This window comes from Hypanus sabinus, chromosome 27, assembly GCF_030144855.1.
Source record: "Hypanus sabinus isolate sHypSab1 chromosome 27, sHypSab1.hap1, whole genome shotgun sequence".
NCBI lineage: Eukaryota > Metazoa > Chordata > Chondrichthyes > Myliobatiformes > Dasyatidae > Hypanus > Hypanus sabinus.
This window is the reverse complement of record NC_082732.1, coordinates 23,753,483-23,779,607: the sequence shown is the minus strand read 5'-3', so window position 1 is coordinate 23,779,607 and position 26,125 is coordinate 23,753,483. Positions and strand designations below refer to the sequence as shown.

The following is a 26,125-nucleotide window of genomic DNA, read 5'->3' as shown; positions in this document are numbered from 1 at the left end:
TTTGACATGCTGTCACTGGTATAACATGGTGATGTCATGTCAAAAACGATGCTAAACCTCAGAAACAATATATCAGTCATCCACTGCTTTGAGATCTTCTGTGCAAATGAAGGACAATTTTCTCCCCTTTTGGAACATGATCAAAATCCTTCCCACCTCATCATTCTCTGGTCTCCCATTGGGCAGAAGATGCAAAAGCTTCAGTGCCACTGTTTTAGGACTCTTGAACTGACTTCTTAAATGTGATAATGAACTCTTGATCCCTGTCATACCCCTTGCACTTTGTCTATGTTTGCTGCACTTTCTCTGTAACTGTGACACTACGTTCTGCATTCTGTTATTACTCTTCCTTTTGTAATATCTCAATGCACTTGTAAATGGAATGATGTGTCGGGGTGCCAGACAAACAAGCTTCTCACCATATCTTAGTGCATGTTATAGCTGCCACCTAATTTTCATCACTCTGCTATAATACGTTTTATTTTTGAAGTGCCACTCTAACTCGTGATGTAATAACATCTTATTAAAAAGAAGAGTAGTCGTTACTTTATGAATACTGATTATTATGGATCTGTTAAATGTATTGTTCCAGTAGCTATCCAAATGACAGTTCATGGTCATTGAAAATGCATACGGTAGCTGGAGTTCTGTTCACTGCCTGGACATTATGATTTTTTTAAAAAATCATACAAAAAAAATTAATGGAAACCTATCCAAAGTTGGATATTTTGCTTTGTGAAATATTATTAAGTGGTCATTTTCCTAATTAGGAATCCATACAAACAAAAAATCATAATATTTACATGAATAAATTTTATAATGAAGTTCACACCTGCAATGGATTTGTTATCTTTGCACACCATCATAATTAATTGTGAGTAATAGCAACATAAAGTCCCAATGTATCTAGTTCAGGGGTTCTCAACCTTTTTTGTGCATTGGAGCAATAACATTAAGCAAGACGTCCATGGACCCCAGGTTGGGAACCCTAATTTAGTTCCTTTGAAACTTTTCAATACAAAGTTACTGATCTGCAGCTATCTTTAGAAGAAGTATAGGGTAAAATATGCCAAAAATAGCTTTATGAGAATAAAGAAACAAAAAGAACAGAAGCAGTGAACTGACACACAATTCCCATGAAATGATTTATGTTGCATAGAAATAGAAGTACTATTCAGTTCTTCAAGCCTGTGCAATTAAGTTGTGGTTGATCTGTACCTTGGCTCCACCTTTCTGTCATTAATTAATGACATTAATTAATCCTTTGTTCCTCTAATTTGGATTTTATTTTTAGTGCTAGCTTTTAAATTAACCTTGCACCCATTCTTTTGCAAAGAGTATTTTAAATTTCTAATACCTAGATGTGGGGAAAAATTGCAATTTCATTCTCAATTAGTGTGGCTTTAATTTTAACATTTTGTAGTTTTTTTTCTTGAGGTTGTTTCTTTGTAACTCTAATACTAGGTTTTTCTTTCATTTTAAGTACCTAGACCATCATTCAAGGGAATACAAACTAGGTTTATACAACCTGTCCTTGCAGATTAATCCTTTTAAGTCTTTGCATCAGTGTGGTGTTTCAGTGCATCCTTCCTGAAGTTAGTCCATAAACTGAATATGTATTCTATTTAGGATTTCTCCACAATGTTACTATTGATATTTTTATCCTCCAAGGTAACATCCAATATTTGTAGTATTCTTTTTATTATCCTTGGATCTTGTCCACCAATTTATAGTTATATGTGTACCTTCTATTTTCCTATAGTTACAAATTTCTCCCAATGAATTTCTACTTTTCTTTCTTTGATACTCCTCAATTTGTCAGTATTACCCAGTCAAGTAGCTTCATTGTCACTTTGTAACTGAATTATTCAAGCTGGACAATTTACTGTTTCCTAACATGAGTTATTTCCTGATTTGGGTGCACCATTCACTTCCTACAAGTCAAGTGTAATTTCTATATGATTGGGTAAGATGCAAACAAAACTAGTGAAAAGTCATTAACACATCCCTTAATTTCATTTATGTACCAATATGCAATTTTATATTCCACTTTATATCATAGCATAACCATAGACATTTAGACATAAAGAAGACAAATTCTTTGCTAGAACAATTAAAAACCAACTTGATTTCTTCTAGATCAAGTATGACTCTGCTTTTTTTCATTTTCGTCTTCGATGATACAGTTGTCACTCATTCTGCAACAAAGCATCGTGCACTCTGAACAATTCTTAAAATGTGTATGTATGAATAAAATTAGGTTTTTTTGTTTTGTATTTTTCAATGATTTTGTAATGCATTTTCTAGGAGAAATCAAGTGGACGTACTGCTCACTACAAGCTGACCTCCACAGTTATGCTTTGGCTACAAACAAACAAGACTGGCTCTGGCACTATGAACCTTGGTGGCAGTCTGACCAGACAGGTATTGTGATATGCTTGTATTTATAGAATAACACTTCTACTGTTCTAAACAGAAAAGTCTGCGGTTCGAAGAGCAGGTCTAAAGCTTGGTGATCTTGTAGTGAGTGATTAATCTCCTGACAACCCAAAGCCATCTGTGGGGCACGAGTCAAGAATGGAATGGAACAGTCTCCTTTTGCCTAAGTTAATGTAGCTCCAAGATTTCACAAGGAGGTTGACCCAACCAGCCTACTTGATTGGCACCCCATCGACCACCTCCACATCACTTCACTGACATTCACTTGAAATGTGTACCATGTACGAAATGCAAGTACATCCCTTTAGAACAAAGATGAGGAGGAACTTATTTAGCTGGAAAGTGGTGGGTATGTAGAATTCATTGCAGGAGAGTGGAGTTGAGAGGGATGATAAATCAGCCATGTTAGATTATTGGAGCAGACTCAATAGGCTAATTCTGCTCCTATGTATTGTCTTATGCACAAATTTGCTTCGGCTACCATAATGGAATCTCCTTTACCACTAAATAGGGCAAGTGTAGAAGGTACATAGAAACACAACATGCAGATTCCCCTCCAAACCACACACCATCTTGACTTTGACTAGGGAGTCAAAGAGCTATGTGTGATTCTGTAAGACTTTAAAGTAAGTGAATACATTTTGTGGAAATATAACTTTTTGATGGTCAATGGCAGCTTTATCATCAAAGTTGAAAACAGTGGTCAACTTACATTAATTGCCTATGTATATTCAATCTACCACTTTTGCCATCAGGATCTGTTGTGTCTGACTTGGAAGAAGGAAGTTAATTGTATATAGAAGGAACACAAAAAATTGTATGCAAGTATTATGTCAATAATTTACCATGCTGCCAAGTTGTTACATTAATGGGTTTAATCAGTGATTTTTCCTGCAAGGCTTAATTATCACTTTTCAATTAGGTCCAGTGTAGAAGATAAACAGTTACATCCTTTGAAGAGAGGATTTTCCCAGGCATAGCCAAGGTTATTCACTGTACCTCCTTGAGTGGCTGAATGACAGAGGCCAGAAATGCAAGGACAAAAGTGGTTACACACTACAGTTTACCTGCTGCAATGCCTTGAAGACCAGAAAAATAAATACTCCAGTAGTTATGAACAGCGAGATTCACAGAAACTTGAATCCATTTGCATTTAATAAAGTGCAGCCATTCAGCCCACTGTTCTCATGTTGACTCTTTGAGAGAGTTGATCAGTTAGTCCCTTTGCTACATACACATTTCCCTATTCAAATTGGTTTAACTTTCACCACTCTTTCAGCAGTAAAATTACAGATCATAGCATGTTGCATAAAAATTCTGTTCCCACAACTGTCTTTGCTTCACTTGCGAGTGATTTTTATATCAAATCTTCTGATTGTTGACATTCTTGCAGGGGACACTGTTTGAAAGAATGAAGTGATCTTCATGCTTTTAAACCCCACCAGTGAATGTTCCTTCAGCCTTTCTAAGCCTAGGTGGAACCAGCTCAGTTTCATCCATCTTTTCCCTTAACTAGAATCTTGAACTTTGTTTCTATTCTAATGCAGCTTTGCTATCTCTCAAAATCTTTGATACCTTTCTTGAAGTCAGACACAATGGATCCATCTCATGCCTCATGCATTTCCCCATTCCCCCTTCAATCATTTCCAGTGCTAATCCCATGGCCACGGAATGAGCTACAGACTTTCTTAATGTGGTTCTCACAAAATCTGTATTAATGTGCCAGTGAATGCTAGTTCTCAGTTGTTGGTTCCTAAAGCCCTATGCCTGGCCTTCTGACAGTTTGATGCTTTTAAGTTTCTCCGATTAGAAATATTTAAAGGATTAAAATGATTAAAAATCTCTTAATTATGTTTTCCTAATAACATGTTGAAGTAATATAAATGTTAAATACCTAAATTGTTACTGCAAAATAAAGTTATGAAATAACTTAACAGTGCCTCTACATATTCCATCCAAGTCCAGAAACAGATTCAGATAATTGGGGTTGTTCTACATGTGCCACCAATATGAATGTAGCTGAGGGTTCAAATATTAATCATATACAGCCTTTTAGCTCAGTATAACTGAGTTCTGCTCCTGAACTCAGCAGCAGACACATTACCATCTGGCCTCTGTGATATTCCCAACTTTGATACCAAAGTGCACAGGTGTGGAAGTCAGGAATGCACTGACCTGAAAAATGCACCTCATATATAGCTCTCTAACAAAGCACCATTAAAAGGCAAGTACTTTTGGTCCAATGCTTATACCAGGCCAAACCAGTAATTTTCTGAAGATATAGGAAAACTTTTTTTTAAACAATAGATTTAACGAGCCAATAACCTTACCAGTAAGTTCCTGTATGGTTAAGTATTGTTTGTGAATAGTTTTTTTGGTAACTCATGATGAATTGACTGGAAGCAGAGATTTTGGTAGTTTTAGTTTATAAGATTGGAAACTAATTTTTTTATTAATTCAGAGATGTCCATATTTTCTGGTTACCTCTTTAACATAAGAAAACAGAAGAAAACTCTATTAAATATAATTGAATACTGAACAGTTAAATTATAATTTTTTAAATGTAAGTAGAACCCTGAGTGGTGTGAATATTTGATAGAAATAAAGAATAAACACTCAATTCTTTTTTTCAAAAAATGAAGCCAAGGAACATAATTACTGCCAAATTGTGAATCTTGCCAACAAAAACAGTGTTTAGTGAGAATAGATGTTTTTGTACTGCGTGCTGTCAGCCTTTTGGAGACTAGCTTTCCATTTAGGCACCTTGGCTTCTGCTTTTAATTTGTGTACAGAGTATATATAATGGATATGTAAGATGTATTAAGGTTGCCTTTACGTATTACTGTAGAAGCTATGAAAGGTAATCATGTAATGAACTAATGGGATAGCACTGATTCAGCTTATCCGCCAACAGTACACGTGGTTTAAGTGTTATCAGGTTTCATCCCAGAGAGAGCGCTGGAGTTGCCTTTTCTGGGGAAAGATCTCTTTTTGGTAGTTGAATAAATAACAAGATGAAGCATCAGAAAAATTGATTAGTCTTTCAGAGATCAACACTCATTCCCGGTGAGAACCAACAGAAGGCAAATAAAAATCTATAGGGAGAGAAAGATTAAATATGAAGGGGAGCAAGCCAGAAATATCAAAGATGATATAAAAAGTTATTTCAAATATGTAAAGAGTAAAAGAGGTGAGTGGATATTGGACTGCTGGAAAATGGCATTGGAGATGTAGTAGTGGGGTCAAAGAAATGGCAGGTGAACGTAAGTATTTTGCATCAGTCTTCCCCGTGGAAGACACTAGCAGTATGCCAGAAATTCAAGAATGTCAGGCAGAAGTGACTGTAACTGTTATTAATAAGGAGAAGGTGCTTCAGAAGGTGGGTAAGTCACCTGAAGCAGATGCAGCCCAGCGCTCTGAAAGAGGTAGCTAAAGAGATTGTGGAGGCAGCAATAATGATCCTTCAGGAATCACTAAATTCTGAAATGGTTCTGGAAGACTGAAAAATTGAAAATGTCATTCCACTCTTTAAGAAGAGAACGAGGTAGAAGAAAGGAAATTATAGGCAGTAAGTCTGACTTGAGTGGTTGGGAAAATGTTGGAGTCCATTATTAAAGATAAGACTTTGGGGTACTTGGAGGCACATAACATGTGTTATGTATACCAATGTGCTTTACACCCTGAAGAAATGTCTCATTTCTACATACATTATATGGTTATATACATTATGTTCAGTATGCGGTTAAATGTCAATAAACTTCACTTGACACTTGATAAGGTAGGCCAAAGTCAGCATGGCTTCCTTCAAGGGAACTCTTGCCCAATATATCTGTTGGAATTCTTTGAGGAAATAAGAGGCAGGGTAGACAAAGGAGACTTGGTGGATGTTGTGTACTTGGATTTTCAGAAGGTCTTTGACAAGGTGTTGCACTCGAGGCTGCTTAACAAGTTAAGCATGGTAGCATGGATAAAAGATTGGCTGATTGGCAGGAGGCAAAGAGTCACAACAAAGGGGGCTTACTCTGGCTGGCTGCCTGTGACAAGTGGTGTTCTGCAGGCATCTGGTTTCAGTCCACTGCTTTTAGCGTTATATGTTAACATTTCAGAATTGATGGCTTTGTGGCCTAGTTTGAAGATGATACAAATATTGGAGGGACAGGTAGTGTTGGGTAAGCAGGGAGTCTGCAGAAAGATTTGAACAGATTGGGAGCATGAGCAGAGAAGTGCCAGTTGGAATGTAGTGTAGGGTAGTGTATAGTCATGCACTGTAGTAGAAGAAATAAAGGTGTAGATTATTTTCTAAGTGGGTGGGAGTTTGTGTAGGATTCACTAAAGGTTACCGTGCTGATTGAGTTGGTGGTGAGGAAGCCAAATGCAATAGTAGCATTCATTTTGAGAGGTTTAAGAGGAAGGATGTGATGCTGAGGCTTTATAAGGCCTTAGTCAGACCAGATTTTGAATATTCTGAGCAGTTTTGGGCCCCCTAAGAATAGATGTGCAGGTATTGGAGAGGGCACAGATGAGGTTCACAGGAATGATTCCAGGAATGAAAGGGTCAAAACATGGTGTGTTTAATGGTTCTGGGCCAGTACTCACTAAAGTTTAGAAGAAGGAGGGGTTCTCATTGAAACCTATCAAATATTGAAAAGTCTAGAGAGAGTGGATGTGAAGAGGGTGTTTCATATAGTGATTGAGTCTAGTACAAGAGGGCATGGGCTCAGAATCCATTTGGAACAGAGATGAGAAGGAGTTTCTTAGTCAGAGGTTGGTGAATCTATGGAATTCATTGCCACAGACAGCTGTGGAGGCTAAAAGTCTTTAGGGATATTTAAGGCAGAAGTTGCTAGGTTCGTGGTTAGGGCATCAAAGGTTACAGGTAAAGGGCAGGAGAATAGGGTTGAGAGGATTAATAATGATGGACTGACAGAAGACTTGATGGGCTGAGTGGCCTGATTCTGTCATGTTCTGAGGGGTGCTGTGTCTGCTGCAGCAAATGCACAAGAAACTTGATTCTAGGCCAAAAAAACATAATGAAGCCTGGCCAGCAATGTAAACAGTGGCATCGCTTACACCGTTATCAGAGAAAGCACGTGTACTTCCCATTTTTATAACTTGCTGTCTAAAATGACTTCTGTATGAGATCCATGGCATCTAGCAATATAGCTGTTTTCATCCGTTTGGTAAAACTCACAGTCAACAAGCAACCGCTGGTTTTAAGTTACTTAAGGAGAAATAATAAATGGATCAAACTGAAATCACAAGATTATTGTTTTATTTTGCACATACTGAGGAATTGGGATTCATTATACAAAATGTGTTTCTCTTGTTCATTGAAGTTTGGTAATTTTGATTTATTGTTCAGTTAATTGCAGTTACATATGGAACATGTATTCATCAGTTTTCATAGTGAAAACAGTATATGAGGTCTTAAAAAATTTCCTGTCAAATTGGTGATTCTGTATTGAATGCATGTGGGAATACTGCAACAGTCCAATCTGCAGCTTCCCGATTTCTGAATTTAACTGCCTATATGCAGGTGCCATGTGCTGCTGAATAGCAACAAGGTTGATTGTTTTGCTGTCACTATCACTGCAAATTTTGGGCTAATAGTCATTTTTTGTTTATATTACTTATTGGAGGATCAGAGATGGAGAAAGTCAGCAACTTTAAATTCATTGGTGTTATTATTTCTGAGGACCTGTCCTGGGCCCAGCACATAAGTGCAATTACAAAGAAAGCACGGTGGCACCTCTGCCTCCTTTGGAGTTTACAAAGATGGAGCGTGGCATCCAAAACTTTGACAAGTGAAGATTCTATTGACTGGCTGCACCACAGCCTGGTATGGAAATACCAATGCCTTTGAATGGAAACAGCACAAAATGTAGTGGATGTGGTCCAGTCCATCCTCACTACTGAGCACATCTACACAAAATGCTGTCGCAGGAAAGGAGCATCCATCATTAGGGGCCCCCACCACTCTCGCTGCTGCCATCAGGAAGAAGGTAACAGGAGTCTCAGGACTCGCCACCACCAGGTTCAAGAACAGTTATTACCACTCAACAATCAGGCTCTTGAATCAAAAGGGATAACTTCATTCAACTTCACTTGCCTTTTGTTGAAATGTTCCCACTTTCAAAGACTCTTCATCTCATGTTCTTGATATTTATTGCTTATTTATTATTATTTCTTTTTGTATCTGATCAGTTTGTTGCCTTTTGAACACAGGCTTAACACCCAAGTTGGTGGGGTCTTTCATTGATTATATTATTTTATAGCTTTATAGAGTTTGTCCGCAAAATAGTAAACCTCAGAGTTGTATGTGCTGTCATATATATACTTTGATAATAAATTTACTTTGAACTTTGATAGTTGAGGACTGCCTGATCCAGTGGATATCATATAAATGATTGAAGTTCCATAGAATGAGGCAGAATTAGGTCAAGACAATAGAAGGAGTAGAAATTCCCATCAGTGGGAACAGTAGGTAAAGACATATTAGTTTGACTATTCCAATGAAAGATCATTGACCTGAAATGTTAGATCTGTTTTTCTCCCTGTAGATAATACCTGACTTGCTGTGTATCTCCAGCATGTTCTGCTTTGATTTTTGATCTAATGACTATTGCAGAGGCATTGTTATACAGTGACCAGGTTTGAGGTTAATGATTCCAGAATGAATGACTTACTGTACAAAAGGCAGACAAAATAGAAAAGTGCTATGGAAAATAGAAGTGCACATGGGAGAGCAAGAGTGAGGCTTAAACTTGGACAAGAGTACAGGAGGACTCAATATAAACAGATCATAGGAAGCATGACGTATGATGTGATTTACATGATTCATTTGAAGATTGTGTGGAGGATGAATTCTTAGAATTGTTTGAGTCAGTTTTCTGGAAAAATATCTTACATCTATCTTAAAACTTTATGCAATGAAGCAGTTAATTATTAAACACCTAATCTTGGGAAAGGTGATCACTATAATCAAAGACTGTATGAGTTCAATCAAAACTGATATTTAACATAGTCAATTATGTGGGCTTAGCTCTCAATATCCCAATCATGAAATGAGTAAGTAATAGCTCAATCTCATCGAAAGCTGGCTTAGAGTGTGGACACTAACTTTTCAATCTTCTGGGTACTACCAGTGCACACTTGTAATCTGCTCCAAGTTCATGGTTCACAATTCGTATCATAAATATGGATGAGTGCTTTGCATGTGATACTGTGCAATACAAATGTGAATTGTAAAGAATAGTGAAAAGAGAGTTTTACTCACATACAACGTAGATGATGCAGTTAATCTTGGTTATCATCATTTGTCTCCGGTCCAAGAGCCATGATCTTACCTAATCTGAAAACCAGTGTCATCTGCACCAGTCACGTGAAAACTTACTATTTTTGTAATGAAGTGATTGGAATATTGGGTCTGCTGTAGAGGTCAAAATTTTAAACTAATCAGACTGATTTTAAGACCATAAGACAAAGGAGTAGTAGTCGGCCATTCAGCTCGTCGAGTCTGCTCCACCATTTTATCATGAGCTGGTCAATTTTCCCATTTAGTCCCACTCCCCTGCCTTCTCACCATAACCTCCACTACCGCCCATGGCAACAAATTCCACAGATTCTCCACCCTCTGGCTAAAAAAATTTCTTCACATCTCTGTTCTGAATGGGCGCCCTTCAATCCTTAAGTCATACCCTCTCGTACTAGACTCTCCCACTATGGGGAAACAACTTTGCCACATCCACTCTGTCCATGCCTTTCAACATTCAAAATGTTTCTATCAGGTCCCCTCTAATTCTTCTAAACTCCAAGGAGTACTGTCCAAGAGCGGTCAAACGTTCCTCATATGTTAACCCTCTCATTCCCAGAATCATTCTAGTGAATCTTCTCTGAATCCTCTCCAATGTCAGCACATCCTTTCTTAAATAAGGAGCCCAAAACTGCACACAGTATTCCAAGTGAGGTCCTACCAATGCCTTGTAGAGCCTCAACATCACATCCCTGCTCCTATACTCTATTCCCCTAGAAATGAATGCCAACATTACATTCGCCTTCTTCACCACTGACTCAACCTGGAGTTTAACCTTAAGGGTATCCTGCACGAGGACTCTCAAGTCCCCTTGTATCTCAGAACTTTGAATTCTCTCCCCATTTAACTAATAGTCTGCCCGTTTATTTCTTCTACCAAAGTGCGTGACCATACACTTTCCAACATTGTATTTCATTTGTCGCTTCTTTGCCCGTTCTCCCAATCTATCCAAGTCTCTCTGCAGACACTGTTTCCTCAGCAATACCAGCCCTTCCACCTATCTTTGTATCATTATCAAACTTCGCCACAAAGCCATCTATTCCATAATCCAAATCGTTGATATACAACGTAAAAAGAAGCGGCCCCAACACGGACCCCTGTGGAACACCGCTGGTAACCAGCAGCCAACCAGAATGGGATCCCTTTATTCCCACTCTCTGTTTCCTGCCAATCAGCCAACGCTCTATCCACGTATGTAACTTTCCCGTAATTCCATGGGCTCATGTGCCTCCTTGTGCGGCACCTTGTCAAAGGCCTTCTGAAAATCCAAATACGCAATTAATAATGTCTTCAGAATTTTTTTAGGATGTATAAGCAATTGGCAATGATTTCCCAGACTGGTTAAGTTTTGTTTTCTATCCAGCTTTGTAGGTAAATTGGTGATAGTTATTTTTGATTTGATAATGAGCATGCTGAAACAAGGGGAATGAAAGAGTTTGAAATTCTAGTTTGGCAGATGACGGTGCACTGGGATCCAACCTCATTATACAAATTCCTGTGTTAACGAATCCCTGAAAGACTTGGAAGATCTGTGACATTATTTGAAAATGTCCCCTAGATTTCTTGTACATTATTTACTCTCAAAACAAATCCACTCATCTTTAAATCAGTTTGTTTTCTGATCATTTAGTTCATTGATGTTTTTGTAGTCTGAGCATAAATTGGTTTTATTTCCCTGTCTGATAATACTGATTACCCTTCAAAACGGATTTCATTGGATGAACAGGAGATATCCACAGATCTGAAAAGTACTACATAAATGTTCCCTCTTGTCACTAACTTTTTCTTTCTTCTCTCATTTTAAAAATAAATAATTGATGTTTATTGGATGCATGCACAAATTTAAAAATTGAGGCATAGCTTTGAATAGAAACTTCCTAAAATGGGTTTCCCACTCCTTTACAAATGAGGTTTATAATTGAGAATTTTTCTCATCTGTTTTTTTCTAGTTAATTTGTTCACAGACGTATGTTAGAAAGTACAGAATAATGCCTTGATGGGAACAGGAAGTTTCTAAAAGACACATGTAGCTTAAAGCAAATGAGGGAAACTATACAGCTGGAGTTCATTCTGAGAAACACAAAGGCATACTCTTTGAATTCAGGAATAAAAAGGGAATGTATTTCTGAGATGATGGGAGGTAACAAGCTGTAGAGGGAAGTTTTGGATGTCCATGTGCACCGATCATTAGAAGTTGATAGTAAAAAATGTTTTAAATGTTTAAATCGACACATTATGGGTTAATGGGGCACAAAAGAGGTTGTGATGCTTATGTTCTACATAATCTTCGTCTGCATTAATTAGAACATCACATTTCACTTTGGACACTGACCTAGAGAGAAGATGTATATTTTGTGGGGGGTTGTATTTATCAGAATGATGCCAGAGACAAAGGGTTAAATTATGAAGCCATAGAGCATAACTTGACCTATATTCCTTTTAATTAAACATTTGATGGGTGATCTAGCTGAAGGGGATGCCGAAAATATTTCCTCCTCTTGCGGAATCCAGAACAAAACTCGGTCTTAAAATTGAATCTGGGTCATTTAGAAGTGAAATCACACAGTTATTTTCTTTCAAAAGATGAAATCTGGATCTCTTCCCTTCAAAAGGCTAGATGTATTTCAAGATTGACAATATCTCATATCAAAAAGATCATATTGAATAAAGACGGAAATAAGCTTAGATATGGATTATCCATTATTTAATTGAATTGCAGTAGAGACTCATGATAAATTACCTATTTTGTTCCTATATTTCTAAAAGTGACAATTTTCAGGGACATAAGCAATCCTTCTAGATGATTATTTCTGTGCATCACCTCCAACCTATCATTTTCAGTGCTAGCAATGTGGCCTCCTCTGTGATGGTGACGCCAAGTATAGACTAGGTGGCTGTTTTGCAGAATGCCTGTATTCTGCAATGACCGTCTTGAACTTACAGTAGCATGTCACCTTGGCTCTCTTTCCCATACAAATCTCTATCTTTTGCCTTCTGCACTGCTACTGTAAGACCCAGCATAAATGAAAAAAAGCATTTAATATTCCACTTAAGTAGCCCTCAACTCAGTGGCACCAACATTGAATCTTTCAGTTTCAGTTAGACCACATGCTTGTGTCCCTATCCCACTCCTAACAGTGTACCCAGGAATTCTGTTCATTATTCACTTTTTTTAAATCCTTTTTGTTCCCCCAGAACCCTTTTTTGGTACGTAGGCTCAATACCCTTGTCCACCTGATTCTATCTGTCATCATCACTCCCTTAACTGGTTCCACCTATTGCTTACGAGCCTCTCTCGTCCCTTTTTCTCTTGTGTGTATACTATCTTCCATCCTAATGTAGGGTCAACCATCCTTTTGCCTGCACGTATAATGCCCAACCTGCAGAGTTTTTCCAGCAGTTTATTTTCTGCTCACTGATTGGCTTGACACTGAGATGTTTGTCATCCTTGTGAATCAGATCAATGCCAGTTAAAACCTTCGTTGCACAAACCCATAAGACATTGCTATTTAACTGCAAGTTGTATTACATATTATAGGCACAATAGATTCTGCAGATGCTGGAAATCTGGAGAAACATGCATGAAGTAAGTTGCAGAAACTTGTAAGATTCGTCTGTTCCATTATGGGTAGAAGCCTCTGTAGTATCTAAGACATCTTTAAGGAGAAGTGCCTTAGGAAAGTGGTGTTCATCATTAAGGACCCCCCCCCCCAAAAGAAAAAAACAGGACATGCCCTCTTCTCATTGTTGGCGTCAGGAATGAGGTACAGAAGTCTGAAGGCACACACTCAGTGATTCCGGAACAGCTTCCTTCAGAAATCTGCCATCCAATTTCTAAATGGACATTGAACCCATGAACACTACCTCACTTTTTTTTTTGCACTACTTATTTTAACTTAACCATTTAATAGACATATATTCACTGTAATTCATTTTTCTCTATATTTATAATGTATTGTACTATTGCCGTAAAGTTAACTTATTTCACAACATATGCCGGTGATAATGCTGGAGGAACTCAGCAGTCAGGCAGCATCTATGGAAATGAATAAACAGTTGATATTTTGGACTGAGGCCTTTCTTCAGGTCTCTTATTGTGTTATTACTAATATGTTGTATTAATTACAGTTTGATATTTTTTGTTAAGACGTGTGATTTTCACAGGTCAGGCACTGTTTGGGCAATCCTTGCATATTTTTTCTCCCAACTTCTGTACTTCAATCCACTTTTGGGGATCCGATGTAAGGAATTGGATAAGAATGCTATAACTGGACGTGTCTGCTGGAAAAATAAGTCAGGATGAAAGATTCATGGTTTTGGGTATATGTATTTGTGTGATTTGTGTTAAAATTTCTAGGTTGGGATGTATTCTACATTCTAATGCTGCTTGTATGAAGAATCCCTCTGTGCATTATTATTTTGAAGGCTGTTAGTGTGAATATACAGCCATTGTTCTCAGCAGACCACCCATCTAATACAGCATAATGAATCATGTTAAGACATTTGTATCGTATTGTTGCTTTTTTTTTGTTAGTAATTGTATGAATCACGGAAAATGTTTGGCCACCCGCTCTCGAGTTGCTTGCAGCTGTGGAATTGGGGCTTTTGAAGAATCCCATGGCCTGATCAATAACCCTATTGTGTGGCACTTGCAGGGCCCAGAGGCATTCAGTTTCATGAGCTCCTTTCATAACCGTCCGCCACCAAGTTGCTGCTATAATGTGTAGACAGATGGCCAAAGAAATTATGCAGCAGTTACTTTGACTGCAGTGTATGGTGCTGAAAATCAATTTTTTTAAATAAAGACTCTCACTGAGGGTTTTACATTCTAAAACTGAGATTATCTCCTGCCAGAATGAACTTGAGAATATTTTGAGAGTTCATTCGCTGTTTGAGTGCAGATATGAGCTGCAGCCTCACCTATGATGGATTTGCCTGTTCAGCATAGCTCACATACTGCATCCATTCTTGTTTTTACAGATGGAGAAGGATGAGAACGTGAGTGAATCGTCGCCTCACATTGCTAATATCGGAAAGCTGGTAGAGGTGGGTGTACCATTGGATGAAGAGCTGAATGAGTGACTTCTTGTGAGAACATTTGCATGCATATTGAAATATTTTCATTAAAGGCAAGACCATTGAAGTGACAAACTGCATCTGTTATGAAAGCAAAAGTGCTCTGATACTGGAAGTCCAAGATACAAGAGATACTTTTTCTGCCGGAAGAAAAACTGAGTTAATATTATAAGTCAAAGATCTCGCCCCTCTCCAAATGCAGCCTGACATGCTGAAAGTGATTGTTTTTGTTGTTTTTAAGTCAGTTTTAATTTACTTAGTCAATTTTTCATGCATTTTCCTTATTTTTAAATGTTTATTATTGGTTAATTTATAATCTAAATGAAAGTGATTAGTATACTTGAAATGTTGACTTGTATGTTTTGGCAACAAGTAAACTTTAGGTGTGTACAAAGCTTCCATCAGATTATCAAACTCGATTGCTACAGAATTTGCCATTGCAACTTTCCCATCAGACAACTTGTAAGTTTTAGTTTAGCGTAAATGAAAATCAAAAAAAAAACTGCAGATGTGAAAAAAAATCCAGCTTTTAAAGCATTACAAATAATTTGCACCATCAGGATAATAACTTTGCCTTTATAGTGTGCAGCCTGGGAGGGATGACATCACTGTGACTTGCCTGTGTTTTGTAGCTGTCCTATAAAATTTTCCACAGAATTCTGGCTCTTATACAAAACATATTTATTATCTTAGGAGCCAAAATTCTTTGGAAAGTTCAATAGCGCTGCTACAGAACCCAAGCTGGCTACAATGAAATTGACCAACGAGAAGGCATCGCCTTTGTGAAGGACTAATAGTGCCCTCTGGTGGTGCACAGTAGTAGCATCCTACCCAGTCTGAAAATGTTTCAAGCTACATGGAAGCTTGTTTCATTTTGAAAATTTTTTTAAAAAACAGCATCTTATTTGGTGCTGTTTTTTGCTTTAAAGTCTCAATGAACGAAATAGGATAATAAAATCTGAGAAATCTATGCACATCCAGTAGATTTTCTGTGTACTGCCCACAAAATGTTGTAGTCTGCAGCCAACACCATTTTTAAAAATTGGTTTTTTGTGCTACCAGGAGTATTGGCCACAGCCTAGTCCATCACAGGTAATGTCCTTCCCACCATTAAATATGGATGCATAAGAAAGCAGCATCCATCATCAAGGACCCCCACCATCCAGGCCATGCTGCCTTCTCTCTACTACTGTTCAGGCAGGAGGTCCCACAGCACCAGGTTCAGGAACAGTTATTATCCTGCAGCCATCAGACTTCTGAACCAGTGTGGATGTGTGTGATTCACTTCTGTTCTGAGCTGATCCTGTGACCTACTGGCTCACTTTCAAGGACTCTTTACAACTCTTGTTCTCAATGATTTTTATTTGCACAGTTTGTTGTCTTTTGTACATTGGTTGTTGGTCAGACTTTTTGTGGTTTTTCCATAAATTCTATTTTTTCTAAATGTCTACAAGAAATGAATCTCAAGGTAGAATGTGGTAACATTTGCAAACTTTAATAGTAAGTTTACTTTGAACTTTTTTGTCTAAAAGGGAGAATGAGTGCATCAGTGAGAGCCACAGTGTCAAACATTTGATATTTACCAATTAAAACTGCAAATATTGTTCAGTGCCCTGCTGTGATTTAATGATTATATTAGAATGCTGGAAAATTAGATGGATGAGCACAGGGAACATTGAGAAACGTGATGGTTTTATTTTTCTTGCTGAGAGTATGAGGTCAGAAGAAATGTCGTTGTGAGGTTTTTTTCTGCATTCATAATACAATGACTTAAAGTAGCTTTTTGAATTGTAAGGTTAATTGATCTCGGGCATGAAGAGATTCAGGATTTAATGCATTGAGGTGTAATAGTTTGTCCAGTATAATACTCAGATTTCACTGCTATTGAGATTGAAAGGAGTTGATAATGTCTTCAATTCAAATAGATGAAAGGGTTAGCTCAGTAGATGTGCTTACGGTATCTTTGTCAAAATATGAAAATGTTTCCAGCACCTTGTATTAATGTCAAAGGCTCCACCTACATGGTTGAGCTCTAGGTAATATTTCATACTGAAAGTACTTTACTTGATTGCAGACAGTCCTTTAAATTCCCACCTTGTTTAGAGTTTGGAGCCCATGTGGTGTATCTTTAATTAGTATAAGCTTGTTTTCCCCTTTCTCAAAGATTGAATTCTGATTTGAAAAAAAATGAGCCACATTTCCTTGGCCGGGAGTTGCATACTTTCTTGCTCTTTATTCTTCAATAAAGAGCATGTTTTTTTAAATGATATACATATGAGGCCCTTTATTGAAAATATGTTTTTGCAGCTGAGAGATGAGTGGCTGGAGGCTAGTTATCGATATGCTGGTCAGTGGGTGTGTGCTGTTGAATGTTTGTTCACTTGTTATCAAAAAGACTTTTCAGCATGTAGAGACTGCTAAATGTGATGTCAATGTGCGCTCGGGTAGAGTTTGGCTCATGTTCCGCTGCTCAGTGCATGGACAAGAAGACAAATTGGGCTTTACTTCTATTTTGTTTTCCCACCCTAGAAACCTTTCTTGTTATAGTGGCATATGGCATGTGAACCCTGGCATCTCCAGATTGCAAAGTGACACTTGTGCTTTGATGCTAAGTTACCCTGCCAACATCTGGTAAAACATAAGCTTCTGCAGATGCTGGAAATCCAGAGTAACACCCACAAAATGCTCAGGCAACTCACATCTATAAAGAGGAATAAACAGTTGACAGTTTGGGCCAAGACCCTTAATCAGGACTTCAGAAGTATCTTAATATTTGAATATGGTTCCGTTACATACTATTGGCTTTGTATAAGTTTAAGCTGGAAAATCTATTAAAAATGAGAAACTAATTGTTTTGAATAAAAAAAAGCACGAAATGCTGGCAGAACTCAGCAGGCCAGACAGCATCTATGGGAGGAGGTAATAACGATGTTTCGGGCCAAAACCCTAAAGGTCTCCTCCCATAGATGCTGTCTGGCCTGCTGAGTTCTGCCAGCATTTCGTGTTTTTTTTTATTTATTCCCAGCATCTGCAGATTCACTCGTGTTGCCAACTAATTGTTTTGAATTGATTATCTTTTATGTTCATTTCTTTCATAGGATATGGAAAACAAGATCAGAAGTACATTGAATGATATCTACTTTGGGAAAACAAAGGATATTGTGAATGGACTAAGGTAATGCATAATGTGTTATTTCTATTATATATAAACTTTGGAAATATTTTAACCAACCAATTGCAGCTTTAATTCAGGAAATCCAGATGGTTCAGAGATGTAAGTAAAAATTGGTTGCAGAGGATTTGTTTTGCTTTAGCAGTAGATTTTATGAAAGTCTTAAAAAGGAAGGGGGATGGAAAGATCCTGGATTGCTGCCCAAGGAGACTAAAGGCACAGAGTGTAACATGGGTCATAGAAGCCCTGCAAGGCCACCAGTGTACTTCCAAACAAGAATGAAAACTTTACATTGGGAGCAAAGGTCCTAAGGATAATGGGAGAATGTCACTTGGTTTGACTTGGATATTGGCACCAAAGGAACAACATGTGTGATGGGGCTGGAGTCGCGGGGTGTCTTTTTTTGATGTTTAGCTGTAAATAGTGGAGTGTAGACGAAGAAGGCATGCTATCCATGGAGATCTGATGACCAAGGCTGGATAGAAACCAAATGAGGTTAATCCTGTCACTCTAGGCTATTAGGATCTGTAATTGGAAGTGGTAATCACTGTCATGCATGTAACTTGGGGTAACTAATGTGCTGTCTTCTGCATCATAATGTTAGCTGAAAGATTGTAATTTAGGAACTGAGGTATATTTCAACAAATTGTATGTTTTAATTTGAAAAGTGAAACTTCATTTCTGAACTTTTTCCTTGTGAGTGACTTGGAGCAGCAGAAGTAAAAACTATAGCTTTTACTGGCTTGAGAAGCCTAGGAGTATATTCCTCTCGTAGACAGCTGCATTGTTTCATTTCAGCTAGGGAGAGGAAAGGGAAGGTCCATTCTAGCCTTGTATCAACTGCTGTTCAAGTACAGCTAATGTTCTTGTACAATGCAGTATGAGGTCAGGCTTGAACATTGCCTTATTGACAGGAAATGAAGTGCAATGCTTGACTTGTGTTTCTTTTGTGACTGGAAGGATGCTTCCAGCTCTGTTTTATGGTGCACTTTACTGGAACCCTTATTTCTGAAGCACGTATCAATTACTTGGACTTAAAATGAATGTTTAAGGACTTTGTTGAGGAAACAAGGATTGTCACCTAGTACAAAGTACTGAGGAAGAAGGATAAGTCTGTGGGTAGTAATGTAGCAAAGAGAGTACAAAGCAGCTGAATGAAATTATGCATTTCAGTAAACTGAGCAAAGTAAAGCAATGCACAATAGGAAAGGTAATAAAGAACAGACGCAGGAGTGTATGCTATAGTTGGAGAAGGTGCTTATGAAAACACATTGGATTCTTCCAGTTAACAGGTGAGGCATTTAAAAATAAAGCTGGAAGTTGTATTGAAACTCTTTAAAAGACTGGTTCATTTACAGCTACTGTCTTGTCACCACTTTATAGAAGATCTGAAAAGAAAAATTTGGCAATGTAACATTATTGAAGTAGCTTTCTTTGAAGTAAGGGTGATTAAGGTATGATTCAGTTGAGCTGTATAAAATTTTATACAAGTAATTGGGGCGGGGTTAGTGGACGAGGTAAGAAGTAAAATTTTCGCTCAGTTCACCTGAAGCACACACTCAGTTTGTTGTAGGAGTAGGAGAAATCCTCTGCAATTAAGTTGTACTTGGAAGTATTTTTGAAATCCAACACCCTGCTAGAACCCTGGAAGTTAGGATTAGACTAGATGGACTCTTTCTGTGCTGGTATGGACTTGAGCCAAGTGGCATTCTTTTCTCCTTGTATTTCTTTAATTGTATAATAATGTAGTCTATGATGTGAGGTGATTTTTGCCTTCCCCCTCATTGGGACTGAAGATCCAGTTCATAAGGCGTTTTGTTTGGGAAGTTTATTTAGATAATAGGCTTGCTAAAGATAAAAGTTTAGTGCAACATTGTGTTTATTTTTATATATGCATCCTGATAGTGGTTAGGAATTAAAATGTAGGGGTTAAATAGTGAAATATTAAGATGTAATTTAGTTAAAGAACTTCAGTTTAATATTTTTGAGCATGTTATCCAAAATAAGAATTCTGTTAAAATGAGTTTTGTGTATGAAGAGAGCACCATTCCTAAGGTTTCTATGTATCTCTTGAATTTATTGATTTTTTTTTTAAATGTTTCTGGATCACTTCTCTCTTTCCTTTACTTTCATGTAAAAATAAAACATCTTTATAGATCAGTTGATGATATACCAGACACCCAAAAGCTTAAGCAGTTACAGAGGGAGCTGTCTCAAGTACTGACCCAGCGCCAGATCTTCATCCAGCCTGATAATTAAATGCCCAGGTATCTGCCTGTCAGGCTTAAAATGCGATTAACTGACACTTAACTGGGCTGAAATGATCAGTCTTTATCATTGCATGAACTTTTACTGGTAATTCTAACCCTTAACAAACCTCACTGAAGGCAACTGCTGCATTTTACTACAGAGTGCGCACAATACTTGATCACATGGTCTGTGAAAGTGCTTTTATAACTCTTGATGTGTCATTGTGCTGAAAGTTTGTGTATAATTAATTTTAATTCTATAAGGATGTTCTACTCTCAATGTCCACTATTAAAAGCACCTGTACACTGCTCGTTAATGCAAATAATTAATTAGCCAGTCACGTGGCAACAACTCAGTGTATAAAAGTATGCAGACATGGTCAAGAGGTTCAGTTTTTGTTCAGACCAAACATCAGAATGGGGAAGAAATGTGATCTAAGTGACTTTGACTGTGGAATGATTGTTGGTGCCAGATGGGGTGGTTTGAGTATCTCAGAAACTGCTGATCTGGAATTTTCTCGCACAACAGTCTCCAGAGTTTACAGAGGATAGTGCAACAAAAAACATCCAATGAGTGGCAGTTCAGTGGGCAAAAATGCCTTGTTAATGAGAGAGGTCAGAGGCCAGACTGATTCAAGCTGCCAGTAAGGTAACAGTAACTTGAATTAACTCTGTGTTACAACGGTGCTGTTAAGAAGAACACCTCAGAACACACAACACATTGAACCTTGAAGTGGATGTGCCTCAGCAGCAGACAACCAAGAACATACACTCAGTGGCCCCTTTATTAGGCACAGGAGGTACCTAAGTGGCCACTGAGTGTATGCATTGAAGTACCTTTCATTTGATACATATACATGCTTTTAAACTAATGACTTCCATGGGAGATCATTAAATTTCATAGAACATGTTACTATTTTTTAAAATTCTGGGCAGTTTGAAATGCAGAATTCACCAGTCCTGCCATTGTGATCTAAAGTTTTCTTTGTGTCCTATCTTCATTATTGGTAATACATTGTCCTGAGTATAGCAGAATTTTATTCACATTGCATATTTAATGTAGCAAGGCATCTTGATATCTCTTATTGTTCTGAGATAAATCCTCACAAAGAATGTGTCGTTACTGAATCATACAGGACAGCTACTGGACTGTTAGTTCATTTCCTAGAATTAGTGGGGACTAGGGTTGTACTAATTGCCATCTACCTGTTTTGTTGGAAAGTGAGAGGCAGAGATTGGGGTTGCCTGTGCACTTCATGTTCCAAAAGTCTTCTAGTGTCATCATATACGTAACACTTACATAAATACCTGCCAGGATGTTGCATTTTCAAGAAAGATGAAAAAGTAAAATAAATTACTATCCAGCTTTGCAAATTCTTCTAAAAAGATACAGATTAATCAAATTTAAAAGTTATATTTAACTCTTCTCACTTTTATTAAAAGTTTTAATTTGTTACCATTTAGTTCAGTGTGGAAGTTCTGTTAGAGTTGGGATTGTCTTTTTGAGGCTTTTACCATGATCTCAGGGTGGATAAGTTCTTGTTCAGTGCTTAGTACAGAGAAGTGGGGTGCTCTCTGTAGCTGATGGGAGAAATTAGTGAAGTGAATTTTAGGGCATGTTAAATCTTGAAGGGAAGTTCAAGTCCACAGCCTATTAATTCCCTTTGACACTGTGCAATTCCCAGAAGGAAGTTGGGAAATACTGTTCATTGAATGCACAAAACATGTTGCATCTGACTTGAATGTAGCTTTTACAATGTGAGGTGGAAATTCTGTGCTTGCTGTTCCTGGCAAAAAATAAAACAGGAAAAAAAGTGGCCAAGTGGATATCATGTTAAGCTAAATGAAGTAATTACATGTGAATTTAATATTTTGGGAGTTCCCTGCATGTAGTGAACTTGGTAAAGGCTTTCAGTTAAGCATGACACTTGCCTTTAAATAGGCTTTAAAATCTCAGCAAGAACTCTCAACATGTGGTTGTTCATCATGACTGACTACTTTGACTTTTTTTAAAAAGGCTAACTATGTATTTCAAAACAAATGATTATTCTATGACTGTGTGGCTCCTCGGTCTCCTACAGTGATCACTTTTTAGTGGGAAGTAAAAATCTTTATTGTTAGAATACAACTTTTGAATAACTCTTTGCACATGGAAACTCTGCAACTGAAGTCTTGGTACTGGTGTACTCAGGTTGCAAAGGCTCTCATCCAAGTCAGCGTGGGTTCAGTTATATTTGCTTTGGAATTTGCACTTCTGATCAGTGTAATAATCTCTAGATTCTCATTTTGTTGAAAAGTTTGTGCTTTTGATCCAGTATTCCTTTTATTCTGTTTTCTTACCTTAAACTCCTTTAAATTTGCTATTCTCCATGATACCTTAAGCCCTGATCTTTTCCCTCAAATATTCGGATTCAATATCTGGGCAGTCATCTCAGCTGCAGAAGTATTAGTGCTCAAAATAAAAGGGGAGAGAGCTGGGGGGAGGGTTGCGGGTTGTACCACTTGTGTGGCACTTCTGAAAGGGAGCAGCATCCACTAACTGCCCTTGCTTAATATTTCAACCTAAAATAATTGCTGTTGATAGAAGAGTAAATTTCCTCTTTCTAGCTGGAGTCTTGTTTCCTCTACAGACTTCTAAAAGCCCTGATGTTCGTAAAAGTTGCAAGGGAAACCTTTTCCTTTTGGTCTTGATTTTAAAATAGTTACTAGTGAGATGATACTAATGCCTGATTCTAGAGTTTATTTCCAAATGACTCCTCACATAGGAGCTTACTGATGTGCAGGGGCTGTTAGCCCATCGAAGTTGTATTTCACCTGTCAGCTACTACTTCTCTGCATCACTCACATTACAACTGTGACCAGAGTCAGAGAAACTTTTTTCCATTTCCAAGTTCAATATATTAATGCAAAAATGCTGAAATGACCAGGATTTAACGTGTGGTGGTGTAATTCTACAACTGTTCAGATTATTTACTGTAAAAGGGAAAGTATCAGTCTCAGGATGAATGAGACAAAATGCACATTTACTGCAGCACTAGGCACGTTTACCAGCAATTTGACCCATCACTCTTGAGTTCACAAAATTAAATGAGCTGTTTTACGCTGTCCAATTTTCTTTAGGTTGGCAAGGGAGGTTAAATTTACTTAGTGCCTTAGAATCATTTGATAACAGAAATAGCTCTTTAGTCAGATCCTGGTCTTTGATGGAATAAAATTCCTCTCAGCATGTTGATATTGATTAATCTGTCACTTTGCTTCGAAAACTTATGTTAGTTTTCAGTCAATCACAAAATACTGCCAGCCATACTTCCTGTAGGTTTATTGGAGATAACAGCCAATACGTGCTACTACACAGCGAATGAGGACTCGAGGACTCGTTTGGGCAAGGAAGCTTGTGACAAACTTGATGAAAGTTTACATTTTCACCCTTTCCGAACATTCACTTTAAAGGGTTCATTCTAATTCAGAACAGTTGTTTTGTATAATTCCTCAAAACACTGAGATACACTAATCTAACAGTAAACATGCTCATCTCCTCTTCAGCAGAAGTGTTAATATAATGACGTAACAAGCAGGAGTAAGCCAGGAAGCACCTACCATGGATCATTCATTCACCATTCTATTTAGTACTTACTGATCCTAAATAACCTGTTTACTCTGTTTTTGTTTCATAAATTGGCTACTTACTGGTTAGTGCAAATGTATTATTCCCGGTCTCAGGAATTCTTACTTTATGCAATAGTGTTCTGTAAATCCAGGTAAATTGGCTCCCTTTTTCATTCCCTTTTTGTTAAATCCCCAAAGATCCCCAGCTGATCTGTCAAATGTGATTTCCTTTTCATAAAACCATGTTGATTTCACTTGGGTATCTTATTTTTGAGGAAAATGGAAACATTGGATACTGCAAGGATATTTTCTATTTAGAAGCATTTACAACTAGGGGCATAATTTCAGAATAAGGGGTCAAGAATGAGGAGCAATTTCTTCTCCAAAGATCATAAATCTCTGGATTTCTCTAACCCAGAAAACTGTGGAGGCAGTGTAACTGAATATATTTAAGGTAATTGATATTTGACCTGCACACAAATCGGGGGTATAAAGGGAGAAAGTAGGAAAATAGTTTTAGATGTTCTGTCCTGTTGCTACATTGTCAATAGATTCTAATATTTTCCCAGTAACAGATGCCAGTTGAACTGCTCTGTCACTTCCTGATTTCAGTCTCACAGTGCTACGTTTGCAGTTTTCCGATCTTCTGGGTCCTCTCCAGAATCAAAAGAATTTTGAATATCCTAGTTTTATTTTTCATTTAATTGTCATCTCAGGCAAAGTTAACAGAATCTTAACAGAACGCAGGAGAATCTTTAAAATGATTTTTATTAGAAAACAAACCGCGCAGGTTCGTAGTGGTCTAAGCATGCTCTGTGGGCCAGAAAAGTGGGAACAGTGCAAAGGATGAAATGGAGGAATGGAATGCACAGCTTGAGATTCTTCAAGACCTATAAAAAGCATGTTGAAATCAAAAGAATGAGACAGCTAAGAGCTACTGTATTTGCACCATGCACCTGTGGTGACAGCACCTTTTAGTCATCATCACTGCTGTTGTTTTAATACCACCAAGTTGTTCTACGGATTTGATTTCCACAGCAGAGTTTTGTACAGTCCTTCACCTAGTTAACTGTTGTTCATTTGTTTCACAGGTCTGTGCCATCACTTGCAGACAGATCAAGCCAGGAAGCTCTGATAACTAATTTGGCAGAAGCTTTGAAGAAAAGACAGCAGCAACCTTATTGATTCTTAGCTAACTGACAAAAGCAAAGCGCTGTCAGTTTCAGTTACATTTGTTTTCTTATTTCTTTTGTTCTTTAATTTGTCCCTTTTAAAATTTGCCTGAACTATTCATTTAAAAGCCATTCTAACCCTGTCCAAATTGTATAAAATGCTGTGTTTTAGCTTGTAAAACCTACTTCAAAATATAAGAAAGCTTATTTCACAATCCAACATGAGGAACATTTACTAAAAGGCATCTTGTACTTTCATTTTTGTTGGTCACATTGGTTAACACAAAACCAACCTAGCAATTTTTTTGTTCAAGGACACTGGCTATGCTTATGTAAAATGTAAAGCAAGAATAAAATTGACTTGCAAATGACTATGGTGGGATGGAGACCCAATCTCACCATAGCATCATGTTATAATTACCGGTTTTAACTTTCCAAGGAACAAGGGTTGTATGTTCAGTATTGTACTATAGAAAAGATAAGATATAAATTGTCCTGAAATTCTACAAGTTCTAACATATTGCCTTTAAGGTTTTCCCGTGTCAATATTTTAAAGAATGCAAGGGTTTCTTTTGTAAAGCTTAAACATTTGAAATGTACATCTTGTACTTGAACCTCCAACTTAAAAATAAATAGAAATAGTAAATCACAAGAAACAGCACTTGCGTGTTAATTCGTTTCTTATTAACAATGTGTTCCACATTTTAAAAGCATGTGAAAATATACAAATCATTCCAAGTTTTATCCCCCCCCCCCATACAGTTAAATCTTGACTAATCTTCACTTAATTTATCTGCCTTAGATCCATATTATGGATCCCCTGACCTCATGAAATTCAAACTGCTTCGTTCTAGATATCCCAGTTGTCCTATTATCCATAGATTTCTAGAAGAGCATTATGGAGTTGCAGGAATCATTGGGCAGCACTCTGCCATAACATAATTGTTTATCCTGTTAATAAAGAAGATGTTGCATTTTGAGATAGATTACTAGTTTGCAGAGGCTGAACTCCGACTGCGTTTCCTCTTTTTCACAGCCCCTCTGAAGTTAGACTCCACGATCAAATATATTTCTCCCCAGACTCCCATTGACATCGCTG

The 26,125-nt window shown here is 37.5% G+C and overlaps 1 protein-coding gene across 2 annotated transcripts in view; it reads left to right on the top strand.

Annotated features, from left to right (window-relative positions):
* capzb (capping actin protein of muscle Z-line subunit beta) overlaps positions 1-25,687 on the top strand; it is a 123,448-nt gene extending 97,761 nt beyond the window's left edge. The window contains exons 6-10 of one of the 2 annotated variants that reach the window (XM_059951967.1): positions 2,308-2,424; positions 14,732-14,797; positions 17,926-18,002; positions 20,156-20,266; positions 24,946-25,687. In XM_059951967.1, coding sequence (XP_059807950.1) covers positions 2,308-2,424; positions 14,732-14,797; positions 17,926-18,002; positions 20,156-20,258 — 363 coding nt within the window. In that variant the 3' untranslated portion in view covers positions 20,259-20,266; positions 24,946-25,687. The remainder of the gene's footprint in view (positions 1-2,307; positions 2,425-14,731; positions 14,798-17,925; positions 18,003-20,155; positions 20,267-24,945) is intronic. The other variant, XM_059951968.1, reaches the window with a different exon arrangement.
* Positions 25,688-26,125: the final 438 nt, after the last annotated feature.